The sequence below is a fragment of the Puma concolor genome, chromosome B3 (genome assembly GCF_028749965.1).
Source record: "Puma concolor isolate L17-30 chromosome B3, mPumCon1.1.hap2, whole genome shotgun sequence".
NCBI classification, from domain to species: domain Eukaryota; kingdom Metazoa; phylum Chordata; class Mammalia; order Carnivora; family Felidae; genus Puma; species Puma concolor.
The window spans coordinates 119,610,393-119,635,360 of record NC_141672.1 but is presented as its reverse complement, the minus strand read 5'-3'; the positions used below and the strand labels follow the sequence as shown (position 1 = coordinate 119,635,360).

At 34.3% G+C, this 24,968-nt stretch overlaps 1 protein-coding gene across 5 annotated transcripts in view; it reads right to left on the bottom strand.

The window, feature by feature from the left end:
* The window catches only part of SCAPER (S-phase cyclin A associated protein in the ER), a 505,214-nt gene that overhangs the window by 317,693 nt on the left and 162,553 nt on the right, over positions 1-24,968 (bottom strand). For all 5 annotated transcript variants that reach the window (XM_086711283.1, XM_086711287.1, XM_086711288.1 and 2 more), the window contains one exon: positions 23,624-23,766. In XM_086711283.1, the coding sequence (XP_086567409.1) occupies positions 23,624-23,766 (143 nt within the window). The remainder of the gene's footprint in view (positions 1-23,623; positions 23,767-24,968) is intronic.

The window sequence follows — 24,968 nt, the reverse complement described above, 5'->3', positions numbered from 1 at the left end:
TCGTACTCTCTGAAAAATAAACATAAAAAAAAAAAAAGAAAAGAAAAAGCAGTCAATTGAAACTGTCCCTGAATGAGGCCATATGCTGTATTTAGTAGACAAAGACTACAAAACAGCTGTTACAAATAAGTTCAAAGAAGTAAAAGAAAGTATGCCAAACTAAAGAAAAATATTATGGCAATGATTCAACAAATAGGGAATCTCAACAGAAAAATAGAAAGTTTTTTTAAAAACCTTTCCAATAAAAGGAACCAAGAATCCTTAAACAAATGGATGATTCCATATGAAATAGCTCCCAATGTCCAAAGCTGGAACAATTTGAGTAACAATATAAATAATACTGGTTTACAGCACAATGTATAAAATAAATATATATAAGTCCACACTGACATTAAAAAAAAACACTTAAATGAATAGGAGAGAATAGACAACTGTCCTGTACAGAAAAATTATAAACAATTAACGTAGGAATTCTTCCCTCAAGGAGGTAAAGAATAATTCCCCACCTTTTCAGCATGGCCTATGCTTAGTGGCTTGCTTCCACCGGGGACAGCATAGAGAAATTTTTACAGTAACAATGGAGAAACCTGACAAACACTAGCTTACCCAAGTGATCAAGGTTAATAAAATCAGTGATAAGTCCAATTGATAGCATGAACCTCTGACATGTTACAAGTGGTAATTCACAGTCACGTCTGTGCTCTTCTTCCCCAAAAGCTATAACATCAATTTCACCATAAGAAGAGCATCAGACAAGTCCTACCTGAGGAACACTCTACAATATACCTGACCACTACCTAAAACTGTCAAGGTCATCAAAACCATGCAAAGTTTAAGAAACTGTGACAACTCAGAAGAGAAATGACAAATATCTGAACAAATAATGGCCAAACACTTCCCAAACTTGATATGTACAGAACAGAATAACCATGAAGACAATAAACCTAGACAAATCAGAATGAAACTGGTTACACACAGGCAGAAAATTCTGAGAGCAGGAAGAAAAAAACAACTCACCATATACAGAGGAAAAACCAATATGATTAATGGCTAACTTTTCATCAGAAAAAAACAGAAGTCAAAAAATTCAAACTACTGAAAACAAAAAAGAAAAAAAACAAGAACTCTAAATAAATCTGCCAAAAATATCATTCAGAATGAAGGAAAACACCAATGATACTTCAACAAAAATTTTTAAAAACAGAAACAAAATGAAGGCAAAATATTCCTAGATAAGTGAATACCAAGATAATTCAATGACAGCAAAACTCCCTTCGTAGAAAATACTGAAGAAAGGCCATCTAGCTAAAGAGAAATTATGCCAAAAAGTAACCTGAATCCATAAACAAAGAAAATGAAGTACACCAGAAATGGTAAATATGTTAATTAGTATAAAGGAACTTATAAATGTATTTTCTCTTTTACTCTAATTTCTTTGAAAAATGTGACACTACATAAAGAGATAATTCTATCACTGGATGGTTGAGTTTACCACATATATAGATATATGTGACAATGACAACACTAGAGGAAAAGGATATAGACCTATAGTGGAACAAAGTTACTCTATCTTACCAAAATTAAGTTTGTTTTAATCAAAAGTAGATTTTAATAATCTACTTCTTTACTTTGTATTGTAGTAAAGAGAGCAACCACTAAGCAAACAACTAAAATAATAGTTTTAAAAATCAAGAGAAAAATTTAAATAACACACTAAAAAAGTATTAAGAAAAAAAGCAGTAGTAAGAGAACAAAAAAAACTTGAGACGTATAGAAAACAAGGATCAAAATAGAAAATATAAATGTAATTATATCAATAATTATATTCAATGAGAATGGACAAAACACTTTCATGAAAAAGCAGAAACTAGCAGACTAGATCAAAAAGTAACTTCAACTTTATTTAGACCATAAGAGACACAGGTTAGATAAAAAAGGCACAAAAGTATGAATGTAGAAGGACAGAAAAAGACATTTTATGTAACCTATAGCCATGGCTATATTTAAAATAGAAAAAAATTGACTTTATAGCAAGAAATATTTTTGTTTTAATGTGAAAGAGGAACATTTCATAATGATGGAAGGGTCAATACCCAAGGAAGATATTATATGCCCCTAACATTGAGACACCAAAATACACAAAGCAAAAATTGTCAAAACTGAGAATATAAATAGACAATTCAACAGTATTTCAAAAGCATATGGAAGTCAATGAAAGTGATAACACCACAACCCAAAACTTCTGGGATGCAGCAAAGGCAGTCATAAGAGGAAAGTATACAGCAATCTAGGCTTTCCTAAAGAAGGAAGAAAGGTCTCAGATACAGAACCTAACCTTACACCTTAAAGAGCTGGAAAAAGAATAGCAAATAAAACTCAAAACCGGCAGAAGACAGGAAATAATAAAGATTAGAGCAGAAATTAATGCTATCAAAACCCAAAAAACAGAACACATCAATGAAACCAGAAGCTGGTTCTTTGCAAGAATTAACAAAATCGATAAACCACTAGCCAGTTTGATTGAAAAGAAAAAGGAAAGGACCCAAATAAATAAAATGAAGAATGAAAGGGGAGCGATCACAACCAACACAGCAGAAATAAAAACAATAATAAGAGAATATTATGAGAAATTATATGCCAATAAAATGGGCAATCTGGAAGAAATGGACAAATTCCTAGAAACATATACACTACCAAAACTGAAACAGGAAGAAATAGAAAATTTGAACAGACCCATAACCAGTAAGGAAATCGAATTAGTAATCAAAAATCTGCCAAAAAACAAGAGTCCAGGGCCAGATGGCTTTCCAGGGGAATTCCGTAACAGTCTATCAGAAATTAATAAAACTAGACAGAAAATCAGTAAGTATACAGAAGCCTAGACAAAACTACCAACTAACTTAACTGACATTTAAAGAATACTCCATCCTGGGTGCCTGAGTGGTTCAGTTTGTTAAGCATCAGGTTCTTGATTTCAGTTCAGGTCATGATTTCACAGGTTCATGGGACTGAGCCCCACAGATCAGGTTCTGCATTGACAGTGCAGAGCTTGCTTGGGATTCTCTCTCTCTCTTTCTCTGCCCCTTCCCCGCTCTCTCTCTCTCTCTCTCAAAATAGGTAAAACATTAAAAAAAAAAACAAAAAAAACACAAACACTTGACCCAACAACAGCAGAACACAAACACTTTACAACAGCGTGTAGGACTTTCTCCAGAATAGTTTACATTCAAGGTCATAAAATAATCTCAATGAATTTAAAGGGACTAAAATTATACAAAGAATATTCCTCGACTACAAAAGATTTAATTATAAAACAACAGAAAATATCACCAAATACTTGGAAACTAAGCATGATTCTAAATAATTCATGTATCAAAAAAATCTAAAAAATATTAGAAAATATCTTTAATTAAAATTAACATATCAAAATTGATGGGATGAAGTTAAAGAAGTGCTGAGAAAAAACTTTATACCCTTAAATGTTTGAATTAGGAAAGTAGAAATAGGGGCACCTGGGTGGCTCAGTCAGTTAAGCATCCAACTTTGGCTCTGGTCATGAACTCATGGTTTGTGAGTTCACGCCCTACCTAGGGCTCTCTGCAGAGCCTGCTTCGGATCCTCCGTCTCCCTCTCCCTCTCCCTCTCCCTCTCCCCCTCCCCCACTCACGCTTTCTCTCTCTCTCTCAAATTAACATTAAAATTTTTTTTTTAATTTTTAAAATTTAAAAGGGAATGTAGAAATATATAAAATCTATCAACTAAAGATTCAACCTCATAGGGGCACCTGGGTGGCTCAGCCGGTTAAGCGTCCGACTTCGGCTCAGGTCATGATCTCACGGTCCCTGAGTTCGAGCCCCGCGTCGGGCTCTGTGCTGACAGCTCAGAGCTTGGAGCCTGCTTCAGATTCTGTGTCTCCCTCTCTCTCTGACCCTCCCCTGTTCATGCTCTCTCTCTGTCTCAAAATAAATAAACATTAAAAAAAAAAAATTTAAAAGATTCAACCTCATAAAAGTAGGAAAAGCAGAGCTAATGAAACCCAAAGTAAACAAAAATTAGGAATGAAAGAGACTTCACTATAGATCATAGTGAAATTACTTATTAGAAATAATGAACTTTATAAATATATAAAAATAGAGAACTTAAATGGAAAGGTCAAATTCCTAATAAGACACAAATTATGAAAGCTGACTGAATAAGAAACAAAAAAATCCCAATAGACCATAAAATGCTAAATAGGTGATGGGTATTAAGGAGGGCACTTGTTGTGATGAGCACTGTGTGTTATATGCAAGTGATGAATCCCTTAACTAACCAGAATTTAATAAAACTTGAAACATAAAAAAAAATGAGCTGCTAACTTAAAATCTCCCCCAAAAGAAAAATCCAAGCCTAGACAGATTCTCTGGCAAATTATATTTAAAAAAATAATGCTGATCCTAACACAAACGGTTCCCCTAAATAGTGCAAGAAAAACCACTTCCATCATATTCTATGAGGAATGAAAACCAAAGACATCACAAGAAAATTATACACCAATATCCCTCATGTAAATATCCTTAACAAGAAATTAGGAACATATAAAAATGAGTATACACCATGACCAAGTAGGAATTAACTCAGGCATGCAAGGTTGGTTTAATATTGAAAATGAATTAATGTAATAACTACAACATACAAAAAAACTCTGCACAATCCTCCTAATGGATGTGCAAAAAAAAAAAAAAGTGCATTTATTTAACAAAACTCAGTCCATTCATGCTAAAAAGCACTCAACAAACTAGAAATACAAGAGAATTTCCTCAATCTAATAATGGGGATTTAAGAAAAACGTACAACTAACATCATTGGTAACAGGGAAAGACTAAATGCTTCACTACTAAAATTAAGAACAAAGTAAGTATATACAATGTCACAGCCTCTACTAAAATTATACGCTGGCATGTAGCCAGTGCAAAAAGACAACGGAAAAAAAAAAGACATTCATACTAGAAAGCAAGAAGTATAACACTTGTAATTTCCAGATGATGTGAGTCTATATGTAAAACATCCTAAGGAAAAACAACAACAACAAAAAGAAAACACCATCAAAACTAGTAAGAAAACTGAGCAGGTAATAAAAAAACAAAGTTGTAAAATGAAATATATAAAAAATTGATTGTCTTTCTGTATACTAGCAACAAATACTACCAAAAATAAAGAAAATAATTCCAATCACAATGACTTCAAGAAGAGTACTTAGAATACATTTAAGAAAAAAAGTGCAAGACCTACAAATTAGAACTATAACTAAAAACTATAAAACACTATTGAGATAAATTAAAGGAGATATAGAGATATCATATTCATGGATCAGAATATACAATATTGTAAAGATGGCAACTCTTCCCACAATGATCTATAGATTCAAGCCAATTCCTACCAAAATCCCTGCAAGCTATTTTGTAGAAACTGGCAAACCTAAAACTTACATGAAAATACAGTTTTGAAAGAGACAAAGTAAGAGAACTTACATAGCATGATTCCAAAACTTGCTATGAAGCCACAGTAATTGACAGTCTGGTACTGGCATAAGAATAGAAATATACATATGAATAGAACAGCACAGATCCATAAATAAACCCTTACATGTATGACTAATTGATCTTGAACAGGTGGCAAGGCAATAAATGGTGAAAGAATAGTCTTTCAACAAATGATGCTGTGATAGATATCCATATGCAAATAAATTTAGATCTTTGTTTCATACCATACATAAAAGTTACCTTAAAAGGAAAAGAATACATGAACAAACAAAATCAAAATCAGACCTATTAATATAGAAAAAATATAGAAAACTGATGGCTGCCAGAAGGGAGGGATATGGAGAGTTGGGCAAAATGGGTGAAGGCGATAGGGAGATACAGGTTTCCAGTTACGGAATGAATAAGTCATGGGAATAAAAGGCACAGCATAAGGAATACAGTCAATGATACTGTAATAGTGATGTAACAGGACAAATGGTAGCTACGCGTGTGGCAAACAAAGCATAATGTATAAACTTGTCAAGTCACTAAGTTGTAGACCTGAAACTAATGTAACACTGTGTGTCAACTACACTAAAAATAAAAGTCATTAAATTAAATAAAGTCACAAGAAAAATGGACTTATAGACCTATATGTAAGTGCCAAACTGAAACACTTCTTAAAGAAAATATGTGAAAAATAATCTTTGTGATTTTGAGTTTGGCAAGATTTCTTAGATATGATACCAAAAGCTTCATACATAAAACAAGTTTTATATATTGGGTTTTATTAAAATTAAAACTTTTGCACATCAAATAACTATTTAAAAGATAAAAAGATAAGCCACAAATTCTAAGTCATACCTGAAAGGATGGGAATCCAGAATATATAAAGAATTTTTACAATTCAATAATAATGAAGGACTCACTTGAAAAATGGGCAAAAGATATGAGTAGATGTTTTACCAAAGAAGATAGATGAATGGCTAATAAGCACATGCAAAGATGCTGAACATTAGTCATCAGAAAAATGCAAATTACAATCACAATAAAACAGCACAATATTCCAACTAGAAAGGCATACGTTTAAAAAACTGATCCACCAAGTGTTGTCAAGGCTTTGAAGAAACTGAAACTCCTTCACTACTAGTGGGTATGTAAAATGGTGTGACTAATTTTGGAAAAACATTTTGTAGTTTCTCAAAAAGTTAAACATACTTCAACCCTATAACCCAGCCATCCATCTCCTAGCTATTTGCCCAAGAGAAATGAAAGCATATGTCCACAAAAAGTACTCATACACAAACGTTCAGAAAAGCTTATTTATAATGACCAAAAAAGTGGAATAAACCCAAATTTCTATCAATAGAAAAATGCATGATTAGTATATGAATATATAATTAGCAATAAAAAAGAAGCTGTATGTACAAGTAACAATCTGAAGGAATCTCAAAATAATGCTGAGCAAAAGAAAGTGAAAGACAAAAGAGAAAGTAAATCATTGGCTGTCTGGAGAGGAGGGTAGAGGGAAGGAGAGATGGACTATCAAACAGCACGAGAAAATCTGGAGGGATGATGGTTATGTTCATTACCTTAATCATGCTGATGGTTTCAGAGATTACATATGTGAAAACTCATGAAATAGTACACTTTAATAAATGCAATTTTTCATGTCAATTATATCACAATAAAATTGTAAAAAAATTTTCTTAAAAACTGTCTACTCCAATTTTAGACAACAATATAGAGCATCGAGAATATTCAAAATGCTAGTGAAAATGTAAACTGTACAACTATATTGATAAACAATTTGGCAGTGTTTACTAATGCAGAACATTTGCAATAACCCAGAGACCAGCAACCTCATTCCTAGGCACAAAACCAATTAGGCTAAAAAGTGCAAGAAGCTTGTATAGTGATTATTATTAAGGTTGAAGAAGGGGTGGTAATTTGGAAGATACATGGGAGGGATCCTGTGGTGCTGCTAAATGTTCCATATTTTGACCAGGTTAGAGGATACAGGGGCATGGTGACAATTCACCAAGCTGCAGATTTATTCATTTGTGTATTATTCTGCTTATGTTATAGTTCAGAAAAATGTTTATTAATTAAAAAAATATAGGGTTATCTCACCCTTTAAGTTAAAAACCATACTTATATGAACAAATTCCTATACTACATCAAAACCAAGTTGGGTTTATCCCAGGAATGCAGGCTTGATTACATATTAAAAAATTAATCATCACATTAGATCAGATTAAAGGAGATATTTTACATGAACATATCTATATAAGGAGATAAAACATTTGATAAATTCAACTCCATGATTTTAAAAAACATACAACCTTGTTTTCAAGAGTAGAATTTAATGATTCATCACTTACATATAACACCCAGTGCTCATCACAAGTGCACTTTTCAATACCCATCACCTATTTAACACACCTCCCCCACACCCACTTTCCTCCATCAATCGTCACTTTGCTCTCTGTAGTTAAGAGTCACTTTTGGTTTGCTTCCCTCTTTTCTTCTTTTCCCTTCCCCTACATTCATCTGTTTTGTTTCTTAAATTCCACATGTGAGAGAAATCACATAGTTTTGGTCTTCTTCTGACTGATTTCATTTAGCATTATACCCTCTAGGTCCATTCTTGTTGCTCCAATGGCAATATGTCATACTTTCTTATGGCTGAGTCATATTCAATATGTATGTGTGTGTGCATATGTGCACACACACATACATGTGCATCACGTCTTCATTATCCATTCATCTATCAATGGACTATTGAGTTGATTCCATAAATCTTCACTATTATAAGTAATACTGCCATAAACACAAGGGTGTATAAATCTTTTCAAATTAGTGTATTTATTTTCTTTGGGTAAATCATCTGCAGAATTACTAGATCATATACTATTTCTATTTTTCAATTTTTGATAGAAATCTCTATATTGTTTTTCATAATGTATGTACCAATTTACATTCCTGCCAACAGTGCATTGGAATTCTTTTTTCTCCATATCCTCACCAAAACTTGTTATTTCTTATCTTTTTGATTCTAGCCATTCTCACAGGTTTAAGGTAATATCTGTGGCTTTGATTTGCATTTCCCAGATGATTAGTGAGGTTGAGCAGCTTTTCATATGCCTGTTGGCCATCTATATATGTCTTCTTTGGAAAAATATCTATTCAGGTCTTCTGCCCATTTTTAATTGGATTACTTGTTTTTTTCTTGTGTTGACTTGTATAAGTTCTTTATATATTTTGGATATTAATCCCTTATTGGATATATTCTTTGCAATTATCTTCTCCCAATCTGTAGCCTGCCTTGTCATTTTGTTGATGGTTGCCTTTGCTGTGCAAAATCTTTATATTTTGGTATAGTTCCAATAATTTGATTTTGCATTTGTTTCCCTTGCCTGAGAAGACCTATCTAGAAAAAATGTTTCTATGGCTGATGTCAAAGAAATTACTGCCTATGTTCCTTCTAGGAGTTTTATGCCTTCAGTCTCACATTTAGGTCTTTAATCCATTTTAAGTTTATTTTTCTGTATGGTATAAGAAGGTGGGTCCAATTTCATTACTTTCCATGTAGCTCTTCAGTTTTCCCAGCACCATTTGTTGAAAAGATGGTCTTTTTCCCATTATACATTCTTGCCTTGTCATAGATTAGTTGACCATATAAACATGGGTTTATTTCTGGGATCTCTATTCTGTCCCATTGATCTATGTGTCTATTTTTGTGCCAGTACTATACTATTTTGATTACTACAGCTTTGTAAGACATATTGAAATCTGGGATTATGAAACCTCCATCTTTGTTCTTTCTCAAGATTGCTATGGCAGCCCTACGTCTAAATCAATGGTATTTCTAAACAGCAGCAACATACATGTTTAAAAAAAAATTTTTAAGGAGATTTTATTTATAACAGCATAACAAAAATAAACTAACAAAAATAAATTTCAAAAAATGTTAACACACATATAATTAAAAATAAACTAATGAGGTAAAAGGCTTGTAAACTGAAATGTGCAACTTTGCTGAAAGAAAATACAAACACAAAAAGATTTTTAAAAACCCTATATTCATTAATCGGAAGACTTAATATTTTTAAGATGTCAGTACTATCTAAAGCAAGTCACAGATTCAATGGAATCTCTACCAAAATCTCAATGATTTCTTTTGCAGAAATGGGGGGAAAATCTATCCTAAAATTCACATGGGACCCTGAATACCCTAAACAATCTTGAACAATAACAAAGCTAAAAGATCCCTGATTTCAAAACTTATTACAAACCTACAGTACTGATATAAAGACTTATACAACAGTGGAACAGAATAGAAGGCCAATACATAAACCCTCAAATATATGATCAAATGATTTTTGATAAGGGTGCCAAGGGAAGACCATCGAATGAGGAAATGACAATTTTTTTCAACAGATGATACTGGGAAAAGATATTCACATGCAAAAGAATGAAGTTAGACCCCCACCTTATAACATATACAATAATTAATTCAAAATGGATTGAAGACCTAAACATAAACCTAAAACTAAAACTCCTAGAAGAAAGCATATGGAGTAGAGAGTTTGGCAATGGTTTTATGGGTATGACACCAAATGTACATGCAACAAAAGAAAACACAGACAAATTGGAATACATCAAAATTTAAAGTTTTTGAACAAGAACATAATGAAAAGGCAATCCACAGAATGGGAGAAAATATTTGCAAATCAAATGTCTGATAAGGGTCAATATTCAAAATATATAAAGACACTTCTACAACTCAACAAGAAAAAAAAAACCTGATTAAAAACCAGGCGAAGATTTTGAATAGACATTTCTCTAAAGATGATATATAAATGTACATTAAGTACAAGAAAAGGTAGTCAACCTCACTTATCATTAGGGGAATGCAAATCAAAACTACAATTAAGATGCCACCTCACAACCCATTAGGATGGCTACTATCTCCCCCAAAAAGAAATAAAAAAGTCAAAAGTAAAAAAAGCAAAGCTGATGATATGGAGAAATTAGAACTTTAGTGCCAGTGGAAATGTAAAATGGAGCAGCCACTACAGAAACAAAGTATGCTGTTCCACAAAAAAATGAAAGATAAATTTATCATATGATCCAACAATTCCACTTCTGGCTACCTATATACCCCAAAAAATTAAAAATAGGGACCTGAACAGATATTTATATACCCACATGTACAGCAGTTTTATTCACAACAGCCCAAAGGAGAAGCTATCCAGGTGTCCCTTGACAGATGAATGGGTAAACAAAATATAGTGTATACACACAATGCAATATTATTCAGCCCTAGAAAGGGAGGATATTCTGACACATGCTATAACATGGAAAAACCTTAAAGACATCACAAAAGACAAATAGCATATGATTCCATTTATATGAGGTGCCTAGAGTAGTCACATTCATAGACAGAAAGTAGAATGGTGGTTGTCATGGGCTTGGTGGCAGGAGGGGACGGTTGTGAAATATAAAGCTATTACTTAATGGATACTGAGTTTCAGTTTTGACAGATGAAAAGTGTTATGAACATGGACAGTGTTGATGGTAAGCACAACAATAGGAAGGTACTTAGTGCCAATGAACTGCAAATTTTAAAATTATTTAAATAGTAAATTTTATATTATATTTCACTACAATAAAAATATGCACAAAAACTGTTTATAAAAAGGTTATAAGGATTATAATATGTAATTTGTAGTACATAAATATGTAATTTATAATAGAAGTTTTATAACCTTTTTAATAAACAGCTTTTATACATATTTCTATTGTAGTGAAATATGTATAATATGATATTTACTTTTTTTAAAGTTTAGTTATTTATTTTGAGAGAGACAGAGGGCAAGTGGGGAAGGGGCAGAGAGAAAATTCAAAGCAGGCTTCGCAGCACCAGTGCAGAGGCCAAAGCAGGGCTTAAACTCATGAACTGCAAGATCATGACCTGAGCCGAAGTCTGATACTTAACCAACTGAGCCACGCAGGCACCCCATAAAGTTTACTATTTTAATCATTTTAAAAGTTACAGTTCATGTAAAGATATTTCTGAAGATCTAAACAAATAGAAAAAAACATTTAGTAGTATGTTCATAAACCTAGAAGGATCAATTTAAAATATATCAATCTCCCCGCATTACTTTATAGATTCAATACAATGCCAAAGATTAGAGCACAAATAAAAGAAATAGAAACTAAAAAAACAATAGAACAGATCAATGAAACCAGGAGCTGGTTCCTTGAATTAATTAATAAAATTGATAAATCTCTAGCCAGACTTCTCAAAAAGAGAAGAGAAAGGACCCAAATAAATAAAATCACAAATGAAGAGAGGAGAAATAACAACCAACACCACAGAGATACAAACACTTATAAGAGAATATTATGAAAAATTGTATGCCAACAAATTGGACAACCTGGAAAAAATAAATAAATTGCTAGAAACATATAAACTACCAAAACTGAAAAAGGAAGAAACAGAAACGTTGAACAGACAATCAGCAAACAGACCAAATCAGTAATCAAAATTATCCCAATTATCCCAAAACAAAAGTACAAAATTATCCCAAACAAAAGTACATGGGCTGATGGTTTCACAGGGGAATTCCAAAAAACATTTTTAAAATTTTTTTAATGTTTATTTATTTTTGAGACAGAGACAGATGTGAGTGAGGGAGGGCAGAGGCAGAGAGGGAGACACAGAATCTGAAGCAGGCTCCAGGCTCTGAGTTGTCAGCACAGAGCCTGATGTGGGGCTTGAACTCATGAGGCGTGAGATCATGACCTGAGCCGAAGTCGGATGCCCAACTGACTGAGTCATCTGGGCGTCCCCAAAAAACATTTAAAGAAGAGTTAATACCTATTCTTCTCAAACTATTCCAAAAAATAGAAATGGAAGAAAAACTTCCAAATTCAATCTATGAGACCAGCATTACCCTGATACCAAAACCAGACAAAGACTCCACTAAAAAAGAAAACTACAGGCCAAGGTCCTTGATGAACATGGAAGCAAAAATTCTCAGTAAAATACAAGCAAATTAAATCCAACAGTACATTAAAAGAATCATTTACCATGATCAAGTAGGATATATTCCTGGGTTGTAAGGGTGGTTCAGTATTTGCAAATCAATCACCATGATACACCACATGAATAAAGAAAGGAAAAGAACCAGGTGATCCTTTTAATGGATGAGAAAAAGCACTTGACAAAGTATAACATCTATTATTGATAAAAATCCTCAAAAAAGTAGGTTTATGGGGAACATACCTCAACATAATAAAAGACACATACAAAAAACCCAGAGCTAATATCATCCTCAATGGGGAAAAGCAGAGCTTTTCCTCTACAGTCAAGAACAAGACAGGGATGTCCATCTTCACCACTGTTACTTAACATAGTACTGGAAGTCCTAGCCATATTGATCAGACAACAAAAAGAAATAAAGGCATCCAAATTGGCAAGGAAGAAGTCAAGCCTTTCATTATTTGCAGATGACATGATACTTTACACAGAAAACCAAAAAGACTTCACCAAAAAATTGCTAGAACTGACAGATGAACTCAGTAACGTCACACGATACCAAACAAACATACAGAAATCTACTGCATTTCTATACACCAATAATGAATCAACAGAAAGAGAAATCAAGGAATTAATCACATTTACAACTGCATCAAATACCATAAGATACCTAGGAATAACCCTAACCAAACAGGGGAAAGATCTGCACTCTGAAAAGTATAAAACACTGATGAAAGAAATTGGAGAGGACACAAAGAAAGAGAAAAACATTCCATGTTCATGGATTGGAAAAACAAATATTGTTAAAATGTCTATATTACCCAGAGCAATCCACACATTTACTGCAACCTCTATCAAAATACCACCAACATTTTTCACAGAGCTAGAGCAAACAATCCTGATATTTGCAAGGAACTGCTAAAGACCCCGAATAACCAAAACAATCTTGACAAAGAAATGCAAAGCCGGAGGCATCATAATTCTGGACTCCAAGTTATATTACAAAGTTGTAGTGATTAAGACAGTATGGTACTGGCACAAAAACAGACACACAGATCAATATAACAGAAAAGAAAACCTAGAAATAAACCCTCAAATATATTGTCAACTAATCTTCAACAAAGCATAAAAGAGTATCCAATGGAAAAAAGACAGTCTCTTCAGTGTTGGAAGAACTGGACAGCAACATGCAGAAGAATGAAACTGGACCACTTTCTTATACCATACAGAAAAATAAATTCAAAATGGATGAAAGATCTAAATGTGAGACAGGAGGGGGTGCCTGGATGGCTCAGCCAGTTAAGCATCTAATTTTGGCTTGGGTCATGAACTCGCCGTTTGTGAGTTCGAGCCCGGCGTTGGGCTCTGTGCTGACAGCTCAGAGCCTGGAGCCCGTTTCATATTCTGTGTCTACCTCTCTCTCTGCCCAACCCACTCGCCTTCTGTCTCTGTCTCTCTCAAAAATAAATAAACATTAAAAAATAAATTAAAAAATAAATAAGTAAATAAATGTGAGACAGGAAACCACCAAAATCCTACAGGAGAAAACAGGCAACAACCTCTCTGACCAAGGGCAGCAACTTCTCACTTGACATGTCTCCAGAGGCAAGGGAAACAAAAGCAAAAATAAACTACTGAGACTTCATCAAAATAAAAACCTTCTGTACAGTGAAGGAAACAATGAACCTGTGGGATGGGAGAAGATATTTGTAAATGACATATCAGATAAAGAGTTAGTATCCAAAATCTAAAAAGAACTTATAAAATTCAATACTCAAAGAACAAATAATCTAGTTAAAAATGGGCATAAGATATGAATAGATATTTTTCCAAAGAAGACATCCAGAAAGCTAACAGATGCATGAAAAAATGCTCAACATCACTCATCATCAGGGAAATACAAATCAAAACTACAATGAGATATCACCTCACACCTATCAAAAAGGCTAAAATTAACACAGGTATTTGTGAGGATGTAGAGAAAGTGGAACCGTCTTACATTGTTTATGGGAATACAAACGGTTGCAGCCACTGTGGAAGATTGTACGGAGGTTTCTCAAAAAATTAAAAATATACCTATCCTACAATCTAGAAATTACACTATTAGATATTTACCCAAAGAAAACAAAAATACTAATTCAAAGGGATACATGCACCTCAATGTTTACAGCAGCATCAACAATAGCCAAATTATGAAAAGAGCCCAATTATACATCAACTGATGAGTAGATAAAGAATATGTGGTGAATATATATAATGGAATTGTTACTCAGCCATAAAAAAGAATGAAATCTTGCCATTTGCAAGGAAAACCAAGAAAAAGACTCTTAAGTATAGAGAACTGATGGTTATAGAAGGGGAGGAAGGAGGGAGTTGGTTAAACAGGTGATGGGGATTAAAGAGGGCACGTGTGATGAACACTGGGTATTGTATATAAGTGTTGCATCAGTAAATTCTGTATCTAAAAGTTAAAAAAAAAACCACAAGAAAATGTTTATAATTTCTTTTTTTTTTTTAATTTAGAATTGAGCAAGCTGATTCTAACAATGTAAATGCAAAAGGGCCATGACAGTCCTAATAATTAAAAAAAACATAAAGGACAGTAATAGACACCAAGAATTATTGTAAATCTTTAGAACTAAGGCTAGAGACAGACAAAGTGGTCACTTGACCAGAATATAGAGTCTATAGGAGGGGTCAAGACAGTGGAATAGCATGGACCTTTTTTTTTGCTTCTCTCCTCCCAGAAATGCAGCTAGATCAACACCAAACCATCCTGCACACCTAGAAAACTGATTTGAGGATTAACGTAACAATCTGCACAACCTGAACCACAGAACTCAGCAGGTATGTGGTGTGGAGAGGTGAACTAGGGGAGAGAGAAACCACGGAGCTGTTTTTGCTTGTGTAGAGAGGATGGAGATGGGAGGGGAGTACAGGAAAAGTACTCCCACCCACCACTGAAAGCAGCTGGAGAGAAAAAGAAAGAGTAGACTAAACAAAAAAGGGAGAAAAGAGAAAGGGACTACAAGGGATTGAAAAAAGGGAGAAAGGAGAGAATTTAAATTCCATTAAGACACTGGTGAAGTTCCGGGGGGGAAGGGCAAATCCCCAGAAGCAGACAACAAAGACAAAGGGGTCCTCAGGCCACAGGGAGAGAGGCAATTTCCCAGCTGAGAGGACATTTGGTAGAGGCTGTGCAGCCTCCCCACAGGCAAAGGTCCCAGTAGACCCCAGAGAACAGCCACATTCACTGGTGTTAGAATAAGGACATTAAGGGTGAAGCCTGGCACCAGATGTGTGTTGTGATTTACCATAATCCCTAAAACACTACTGCTACATTATCACATGAAGTTTTTCTGGGGTGGGCTCACACCTGGCTACAGTCTCTGAGCATTTGCAGCAGCATGGTCACAAGAATGTTCCAGATGGCAGACCAGCACCCGGCGTTTGCTCGGCAAGACCCTCCCCCAGAGAGTCTGAGCAGGTCAAAGCTGCAGGGCCCTCAGAAGTGAGGGGTTTGGAAACACAGCCCCGTCTGAAATTAAACGCAGAAGGGAGGTGCCGCCTGGCAGACCAATGGCTTGGTCACGGACAGATTAGAAGCGGGGAGTGGACAGAAGCTAGAGACAGAGCAGGGGTGCTTGATTGCCAGTAGGCAAGCACAGAGTTCTGACAGTAGAGACTAGGTAGCTGGGTGACACCATTTTCACCCTTCCCATACATATGCATAGCACCTACATGCACCAGAACAATCCACCCCAATAAACTAAGCAGTGCCATCTAGTGGAAAACGGAGCCACTACACCAAGCCCTGCGTGACTGAGCCAACTGTGCTCTAGAAGAATAATAAAAATCTCTCCTCCTGCTTAGTTTATAAAGTATAAAGGGTTTCATAGTTTGACTTCCAGGGGAGACTGGATGTAATTTCAATTGTATATCATTCTGTTCACTGGTCCATCTATTCAATATTTTTTTATCTTTTGTTTTCTTATTCTTGAGTACAGAAAAAGGTTTTATTTTCCATTTTATAAAAAAGATTTTTAATTTTTTTCTAATATGTTTTACTTTTTGTAAAATTTTTAAACTCTATTTTATGTTCACCATTTCATTTTATTCTATTTTATTGTATTCATTTATTTTAATTTTCAAATGTTTTCCTTTTTTTTTCCTTTCTTTCCTTTTTTTTCTCTATTCTATCAAGCTTATTTCAACAACCAGACCAAACACGCCTAGGATCTAGATTCCTTGAATTGATTTCTTGTGTCATTTTGAATTTTTATTTTTTTTCTTCCTTATTTCATTAACTCTTTATATCCCTTCAAAATGGCAAAATGAAGGAGTTCACCCCAAATAACAGGTAAGGACTTAATGAACACAGATACAAGCAAGATGTCTAAACCAGAATTTAGAATCACAATAATAAGAATACTAGGTGGGGTTGAAAAGAAAGCATAGAATTCCTTTCTACGGAGATTAAAAGAAATATAATCTAGTCAGGATGAAATTAAAAATGCTATCACCGAGATTCAATCTCAAACAGATGCCAAAATGGCATGGATGGATGAAGCAGAGCAGCAAATCAGTGATTTAGAAGATACAATTATGGAGAATAATGAAGCAAAAAAAAAAAAAAAAAAAAAAAAGAGGAAAACTAAGGCAAAAGAGCATGGTATAAGAATTAGAGAATTCAGTGACTCATTAAAAAGGAATAATATCCAAATCATAGGGGTCCCAGAAAAGGAAGAGAGACAAAAAGGGTAAAAGGTTTATGTGAGCAAATCATAGTGGAAAACTTTCCTAACCTGGGGAAAGACACAGACATCAAAATCCAGGAAGCACAGAGAACTCCCATCAGATTCAACAGAAACCAACCATCAACAAGGCATAGCATAGTTAAAATTCACAAAATATTCAGGCAAAGAAAGAATCATGAAAGTACCAAAAGAAAAAAGTCCTTAACCTATAAGGGAAGACAGATCAGGTTCACAGCAGACCCATCCACAGAAACTTGGCAGGCCAGAAAGGAGTGGCAGGATATATTCAAGGTGCTGAACTGCAAAAATATGCACCCAAGAATTCTTTATCTAGCAAGGCTGTCATTCAAAATAGAAGGAGAGATAAAGAGTTTCCCAGGCAAACAAAAACTAAAGGAGTTCGTGACCACTAAACCAGCAAGAAATTTTCAGAGGGACTCTCTGAGGGGAGAAGAGATGAAAAACAAAACAAACAAAAAGCAACAAAGACTAGAAAGGACCAGAAAACACCATCAGAAACTCCAACTCTACAAGAAACATAATGTCAATAAATTCGTACCTTTCAGTGCTCACTCTAAACAACAGTGGTTTACTGTGCTCACTCTAAACGACTGAATGCTCCAATCAAAAGACATAGTGTAACAGAATGAATAGCAAAACAAGATCCATCTATTTGCTGTTTACAAGAGACCCACTTTAGACCTAAAGACACCTTCAGTTTGAAAATAAGCAGATAGAGAATCATCTATCATGCTAATAGTCTCCAAAAGAAAGCAAGAGCAGCCATACTTATATCAAACAACCTAGATTTTAAAATAACTGTAACAAGAGATGAAGAAGGGCATTATATCATAATTAAGAGGTCTACCCACCAAGAAGATCTACAACTGTAAACATTTATGCTCCAAGCTTGGGAGAAGCCAAATATGTAAATCAATTAATCAATATATAAATCAATGAATTACAAACATACAGAAACTCATTGATAATACTGCCATAATAGTAGGAAACTTCAACACCCTACTTACTGCAATGGATAGATTATCTAAATAGAAAATCAACAAGGAAACAACAGCTTTGAATGACACACTGGACCAGATTGACTTAACAGATATATTCAGAACATTTCATCCTAAAGCAACAGAATACACATTCTTCTCAAGTGCACATGGAACATTCTCCAGAATAGATTACATACTGGGACAAAAGTCAGCTCTCACCAAGTACAAAGAGATCGAGATCATACTGTGCATATTTTCAGATCGTGACACTATGAAACCCAAAAATCACCACAAGAAAAAATTTGGAAAGATAACAAATACTTGGAGACTAAAGAACATTCTACTAAAGAACGAATGGGCTAACCAAGAAGTTAAAAAGGAAATGAAAAAGTACATAGAAGCCAATGAAAATGTTAACACCACAGCCCAAAACCTCTGGGATGCAGCAAAGGAGGTCAAAAGAGGGAAGTATATAGCAATCCAGGCCTTCCTAAAGAAGGAGGAAAGATCTCAGATACATAACCTAACCTTACACCTTAAAGAGCTAGAAAAAGAACAGCAAATAAAACCCAAAACCAGCAGAAGACAGGAAATAATAAGATCAGAGCAGAAATCAATGCTATTGAAACCAAAATAATAGTAGAATGGATCAATGAAACCAGAAGCTGGTTCTTTGAAAGAATTAACCAAATTGATAAATCCCTACCCAGTTTGATCAAAAAGAAAAAGGAAAGGACCCAAATAAATAAAATCAAGAATGAAGGAGGAGAGATCACAACCAAAACAGCAGAAATACAAACAATAATAATAGAATATTATGAGCAATTATATGCCAATAAAATGTCAATCTGGAAGATATGGACAAATTCCTAGAAACATATAAACTACCAAAACTGAAACAGGAAGAAATAGAAAATTTGGACAGACCCATAACTAGTGAAGAAATTGAATTAGTAATTAAAATCTCCCAAAAAACAAAAGAGTTCAGGGCCAGATGGCTTTCCAGGGGAAGTCTGCCAAACGTTTAAGGAAGAGTTAACACCTATTCTCTTGAAGCTGTTCCAAAAAATAGAAATGGAAGGAAAACTTCCAAACTCTTTCTATGAAGCCAGCATTACCTTGATTCCAAAACCAGACAAAGATCCCTCTAAAAAGAACTACAGACCAATTTCTCTGATGAAAATGGATGCAAAAATCCTCAACAAGATACTAACCAACTGGATCCAACAATACATTAAAAGAATTATTCACCATGACCAAGTGGGATTTATACCCAGGATGCAGGGCTAGTTCAATATCTGCAAAACAATCAATGTGATACATCACATCAATCAAAGAAAGGTCAAGAATCACACAATCCTCTCATAAGATGAAGAGAAAGCATTTTACAAGATACAGCATCCTTTCTTGATAAAAACCCTCAAGAATATAGGTATACAAGGATCATACCTCAAGAGCATAAAAGCCATATATGAAAGACCCTCTGCTAATATCATCCTTAATGGGGAAAAACTGAGAGCTTTCCCCCTAAGGTCAAGAACACGACAGGGATGTCCACTCTCACCACTGTTATTCAACACTGTAATGGAAATCTTAGCCTCAGCAATCAGACAACACAAAGGAATAACAGGCATCCGACTCAGCAAGGAGGAAGTCAAACTTTCACTCTTCGCAGACAACATGACACTCTATATGGAAAACCCAAAAGATTCCACCAAAACACTGCTAGAACTGATCCATGAATTCAGCAAAATCAAAGCAAAGAAATTGGTTGCATTCCTATACACCAATAATGAATCAACAGAAAGAGAAATCAAGGAAAGGATCCCATTTATAATTGCACCAAACACCATAAGATACCTAGGAATAAACCTAACCAAAGAGGTGAAAAATCTATACACTGAAAAGTATAGAAAACTAATGAAAGAAACTGAAGAAGACAGAAAAAAATTGAAAAATATTCCCATGCTCATGGATTGGAAGAACAAATATTGTTAAAACAAATATTGTTAACACTACCCAAAGCAATCTACATATTCACTGCAATCCCTATCAAGATAACACCAGCATTCTTTACAGAGCTAGAACAAACAAGCCTAACATTTGTATGGAACCAGAAAAGACTCTGAATACCCAAAGCAATCCTGAAAAAGAACACCAAAGCTGGAGGCATCACAATTCCGGATTTCAAGCTGTATTACAAAGCTGTAATCATCAAGACAGTATGGTACTGGCACAAAAACAGACACTCTGTTCAATGGAACAGAATAGAGAACCCAGAAATGGACCCACAAACATATAGCTAACTAATCTTTGACAAAGCAGAAAAGTATGTAAAATGGAATAAAGACAGTCTCTTCAGCAAGTGGTGCTGGGAAAACTGAACAGCAACATGCAGAAAAATGAACCTTGACAACTTTCTTACACCATACACAAAAATAAACTCAAAATGGATGAAAGACCTAAACATAAGACAGGAAACCATGAAAATCCTAGAGGAGAAAGCAGGCAAAACCCTCTTTGACCTCAGCCACAGCAACTTCTTATTCAACACATCTCCAAAGGCAAAGGAAACAAAAGCAAAATGAACTATTGGGGTCTCATCAAAATAAAAAGCTTCTGCACAGTGAAGGAAACAACCAACAAAACTAAAAGGTAACCAACGGAATGGGAGAAGACATTTACAAATGACATATCAAATAAAGAGTTAGTATCCAAAACCTATAAAGAACTTAACAAGCTCAACACTCAAAAAGCAAATAATCCAGTGAAGAAATGGGCAAAAGACATGAATAGACACTTCTTCACAGAAGACATCCAGATGGTGAACAGACACATGAAAAAATGCTCAACATCACTCATCATCAAGGAAATATAAATTAAAATCTCACACCAGTCATAATGGCTAAAATAAACAACTCAGACAACAACAGATGTTAGTGAGGATGTGGAGAAAGAGGATCTCTTTTGCACTGCTGGTGGGAATGCAAATTGGTGCAGCCACACTGAAAAAAAACTGTATTGAGGTTCTTCAAAAAATTAAAAATAGAACCACCCTATGACCCAGTAATTGCACTACTAGGTATTTACCCAAGGGATACAGGTATGCTGTTTCGAAGGGACATGTACACCCCAATGTTTATAGCAGTGCTATCGACAATAGCCAAAGTATGGAAAGAGCCCAAATGTCCATTGACAGATGAATGGATTAAGAAGATGTGGTATATATATATACCATCGAATATTACTCAGAAATCAAAAAGAATGAAATCTTGCCATTTGCAACTACGTGGATGTAAGTAGAGGGCATTATGCTAACGCAATTAGCCAGTCAGAGAAAGACAAATATCATATGACTTTACTCATAAGAGGAATTTAAGATACAAAACAGATGAACATAAGGGAAGGGAAGCAAAAGTTATATAAAATCAAAAGGAGGGGAACAAAACATAAGAGACTCTTAAATACAAAGAACAAACTGAGGATTGCTAGAGGGGTTGTCAGTGTGGGGATGGGCTAAATGGGTAAGGGGCATTAGGGAGGACACTTGTTGGGATGATCACTGGGTGTTATACATGGGGGATGAATCACTGGAACCCACTCCTGAAATCATTATAGCACTATATGCTAACTAACTTGGATGTAAATAAACACATGCATACAAACATACATACATAAGATAGAGTCTACAAACCATGAATACATGGAAGCTTCATTTATGTTAGAAAGTTTTGTAGACCAGTAGGAAAAAAACTGCTGTTTCAATAAAGTGTCTTAGAATAGGGTTTCCACATGGAGAAAAAAATGAAATTGGATTCCTACCTCAACCCATACAATTATGAATTCTAGGTAGATAAAGACTTTCCTATTACAAAAAAAAAAAAAAAAAAAAAAAGACTACAACATTTTAAAGAATATTTTAGGACTACAGAGGCAGCTGGGTAGCTCAGTCAGTTAAGCGTCCAACTCCGGCTCAGGTAACGGCTCACGGTTTGTGGGTTCAAGCCCCACGTCGGGCTCTGTGCTGACAGCTCGGAGCCTGGAGCCTGCTTCTGATTCTGTGTCTCCCTCTCTCTCTCTGCCCCTACCCCACTCACACTCTGTCTGTCTCTCTGTCTCAAAAAAAGAAAAATAAAAAATAAAAATAAATTAAAAAAAGAATATTTTAGAGGACTCCAGAGAGGTAAAGATTCCATGAATAAGATAAAAAAGCACAAATCACAAAGTCTGTTCAGTTATACTACACTGCAATCAAGAATTATATTAATCAGATAGGGGGTGGTTAAATAGTTGATGAGAATTAAGGAGTGCATTTGTTGTGATGAGCACTGGGAGTTGTATGCAATTGTTTAATCACTATATTCTACACCTGAAACTAATATTACACTGTATGTTAACTAACTGGAATTTAAATAAAAACTTTAAAAAAGAAAGAATTGTATTAAAAGATTATCATAAAGATAGTGAAAAGGCAAGCCATAACCTACAAAAATATTTGCAACATATGTATCTGACAAAGAATTGGTATCTAGTAAAGATAACTCCTAAACATCAATAGATCCCAAGACAGAAATGAACAAAGAACTTGAATAGGCACTTTACATTAAAAAAAAAAAAAAAAAAAAAAAGAGTAACTGGTAAGTATGAGCAAAGTTGCTCAGCCAAGATTATTACTAATCTTGGACAAAAAAGCATATTAAAACCACAAACAGCTATCTTTTCACATCCACTAAATTTGCCCCAATTAATAGATCAGAGAATATCACATCAGAAATGTGTACAACAACCAAAAGTGACTTAGACTTGGCCATTTAAATGATTTTTCCTGGATCTTTGAATCTTAACCAAGTGATTTTAAAACGCAGCAGTGGCTGAAGATCATTTATCATACAGTGGCAATATGCTGATTAGACTGTTTCCATCAAAATACTACCACTGTGGCTCTTGTGACTAGCCTTTGATGCTTGATTACTTCCAAGCCTGTTCCTCTAACTTCCTATTACTTATACTCCCGATATTTTCCAAAAAACTCCCTTGCTTAAGCTAGCAAATTCTATTTCTATCAAATTTTATTTCTTGCAATCAAAAACTACTGATACTTCAAGTTTCCCTTTCAATAGGAAGATTCAAAAGGTTTCTGTTTTGAGTACAATGACATAATTCCTGGAAATCAAAATTCATTACATTTCTGTATTTGTGACTCTTTCTTTAGAAAACCACATGACAGCAAATGATTTTAAGACTTGATCTGAATATCCATTCACTACAAAAAGTTCATCAGCATCAAAATCATGATAGCAAATGAAGTACCTAGCTCTTTCTCGGGCTGCATCCTCACGGGCTTTTTCCTTTTCTTGCCTCTGTTGTTCAATTCGGGCTTCTTGTTCTTTCCTTTTCATTAACAATTCTTCTACACGGGCCTGCCGTTCTGCCTCTAGTGCTCTTTTACGTTCCTATAGTCAGAAATGTTTTAAAATGTTAGAATTATGTGTAAAGTGAAAATGATTAAAGGTGGCACAGTTTTGACATAAACTTAGATATTCAAGTAGATCCTTACTACTAGGTAAACTCACAGAATTAAAAAAAAATCAAGTATCAATGATAATCTGGTTTTCATATGCCATTTACCAGTATTACACATAATAAGTGCTCTCTGAAGCAGATACTATGTTATTCATAGTCTGTGAATACTGTGTTATTCATAGTTCTCACAGACTATGTATGTACTTTATGGTTATGTATGTACTTTATGGTTAATCACTTCTATAGTCTTGTGTTTACAAATGGTTTCAAAAATACCAGAAAACGATGCAGAAAGTGTCATGAAGGAGTTAAATGGAAAAAAAAAGAAAAACTTGTGGCAAGGAAAAAGGTATCATAATACAGCATAGTGGGTAAAAGAGTGGGCACTGGGTCAGATTCCCTGATTTTATTCCGTGATCCTATTATTTACTGGCTTAGGGATTCTGGTCTAGTTGTATTGTAACTGTGCCTTAGTTTTCTGGAAGACAAATAATAACATCACTAACATCTTCAGATATTGTAAAGAACAAATGAGGTAATACATAAAGAATACTTACCAGAGGGCCTAGCATATAGTAAATTCTCAGTAATTATTTATCATCCTCAACATTAAGGCAGAAGATACTTAATCAAAATACTGTGAAGTATTATGTACTATGTACATTTTTGCCTACTAGGAGTACTTTGATAACTTTCACCATATTACTATCTGTACTGACACATTTTTTACTTGTGCACATAGTTTTACTTTTTGTGGTTGCCATTTTAAATACACTTTTTTTATGAAGATTTTTTTTTTATAAAATTCAGAAAAATTTTCAGTCATTTTTTTTTCTTTTTTTTTCAGTCATGTTTTTAAAGATTTTGTTCCATTAAAGTTCCTAATATCTTTGTTTTGTTTTGTTTCCATAAAACCATTTGTTGACATTTTTATCTTATGTCCAATGCCTTTTAGTATCTTTTTCAACATATAAATCTCCATATTTACAAGTACAGAATTATGGGTAAATTCCAAGACTATCTTGAAATTATTATTCTTTGAGAAGAATGTATTATCACATCTTCATTTTCTCTTAATGATATTATTTTTCATTTCTATTATTTATTTTTCTCAAGTTTTTAATCATTTGGT